Source organism: Camellia sinensis, chromosome 2, assembly GCF_055761805.1.
Source record: "Camellia sinensis isolate YWXY chromosome 2, ASM5576180v1, whole genome shotgun sequence".
Taxonomy (NCBI): Eukaryota; Viridiplantae; Streptophyta; class Magnoliopsida; order Ericales; family Theaceae; genus Camellia; species Camellia sinensis.
In genome coordinates this window covers 221,005,904-221,007,870 of record NC_138962.1, presented here as the reverse complement: position 1 = coordinate 221,007,870, position 1,967 = coordinate 221,005,904, and the positions used below count along the sequence as shown (strand labels likewise).

The window sequence follows — 1,967 nt, the reverse complement described above, 5'->3', positions numbered from 1 at the left end:
GCCTCCTCTCAGTCATTTCACTGACCCTCCACAAGCACGAAAAACAGAGTCTATTCTTGATAGCTCCCACAAACCCAGACATCGAAAACCTCCAGACTTGTTTGAGAAGGTAGATGGAGGAATCAGTGGAAGAGATTCAACTAGTGAAACACCGAGTGGATCAATTCAGAGCTCTAATGTTTTTAGAGACAGGGAATGAAGCTTATCACCACGTCGGCGTAGATTGGTGGAGAAACGAAGCGATGCTTCTGATTCAACCATGGAGGAAGATGGATGCACACAACGTGAATCACATTGTGCTAGTGAAGCCGTCGTCAACGCTGGAGGACAGTCTGAAGACAGCAAAAGTCATCTTGGGCCTCACAGAAGAGGAAGATATACCACAACTCCAAATGTCATCCATGGATATTCTGCTTTGGAATTGTAGGGGTGCGGGAAACGATCGATTCAAGAGGAATCTGAGGGAAATTGTGAGGTTTCACAGGCCAAATATGATCATCCTCCTAGAAACTAAGGTGGAACTTAGTACTATGGGTATGTATTTCAATCAGCTGGGGTTCATGGTTTCAACTCATGTAGACCCAGTTGGCCGCAGTGGGGGAATATGGATGCTTTGGGATCCCAGTCAAGCTAATGTTCGTGTTACTGAGGCAAACTCCCAAATGATTACTGCAACCATCTCTAGACAAGATTATCCAACATGGGTGCTCTCAGCAGTATATGCCAGCCTAAATAGCCGGATGAGAGACGAGTTATGGGAAGGGCTTGAATCTGTAGCCCAAAACACCCAAGAACCATGGCTGGTTGCCGGTGATTTTAATGACTATTCTAGCTCTGAGAAAAAACGTAGCTTTTCAGTTACTCAAAATCGAAGCCAGAATATTAGCCAAACTCGTCGGAGAAGCAAAAAATTTGCTGAACGTATTAATGATTGTAAGCTTATGGATATGGGGTGTGTGGGGCCAAGGCTTACTTGGACTAATAATCGTAAAGGGTGGGCTAGCACCATGGTCAAGCTTGACCGAGCCCTTTGTAACACGGAATGGCGAACTCTCTTCCCTGAGGGCTATGTTCGCAATCTTCCACGCACCTATTCGGATCATTCACCACTTATGGTCTTCACTCAAGGTAAATCTATAACTCCTTCTCCTGTTAAATCTTTTAAATTTCAAGCTGCTTAGGTTACTCATACCGGTTTTCGTAGACTTGTTGAGGAGCAGTGGTTGCCTACTAACCCATATCATCTTTTAGATAATCTTCACTCCTTGGCCCTTTCGGCCACAGATTGGAATAGAAATGTGTTTGGAAATATTTTTAGGAAAAAAAAGTGGCTCTTGGGACGTATAAATGGCATACAATCTGCTTAAGCCGTTCGTTACTCCCACAACCTCCACAGCCTTGAAAACCAACTTATTGAGTAATTCAATGAAGTCCTTTACCAAGAGGAGTTGTTGTGGTTTCACAAGTCCCGTTCTAACTGGATCACACAGGGAGAGAGGAATACGAAATTTTTTCATCTCTCCACCATTATCAGAAGAAGAAAATCTAAGATTGAGGTGCTCAAAAATAATGATGGGGTTTGGGTAGATAATGCTACTGAGTTGAAAGCCCTGGTGAATGAGTACTTTAAGAACCTTTTCTCTTATACACCTACTACTGCTTTTTCTCATTGGAACAATCTGTTTAGGCATCTCACTACTGAGGATAACCTTGACCTTGTTAGAAACATCACTCCTGAGGAAGTTTGGAAAGCTGTCAAGAACATTCAAGCTTTCAAAGCTCCTGGGAGAGATGGTTTCCAAGCTTTTTTCTATCACACATATTGGGATATTGTTGGGGGATCTGTTTTTGAACTTGTGCGTAATTGCTTCTCTACCAGAATTATCCCTCTTGACATTAACAGAACTCTTATAGCTCTCATACCTAAAGTGGATAACCCCGAATCCATTAAACAGTTCCGCCCTATA

General features: G+C 42.9%; 1 protein-coding gene across 1 annotated transcript; it reads left to right on the top strand.

The window, feature by feature from the left end:
- Positions 1-242: 242 nt before the first annotated feature.
- On the top strand, positions 243-1,181 carry LOC145819443 (uncharacterized). Its single transcript, XM_082913438.1, has one exon. The coding sequence runs from the start codon at positions 243-245 to the stop codon at positions 1,179-1,181; it is 939 nt and encodes a 312-aa protein (XP_082769564.1).
- Positions 1,182-1,967: the final 786 nt, after the last annotated feature.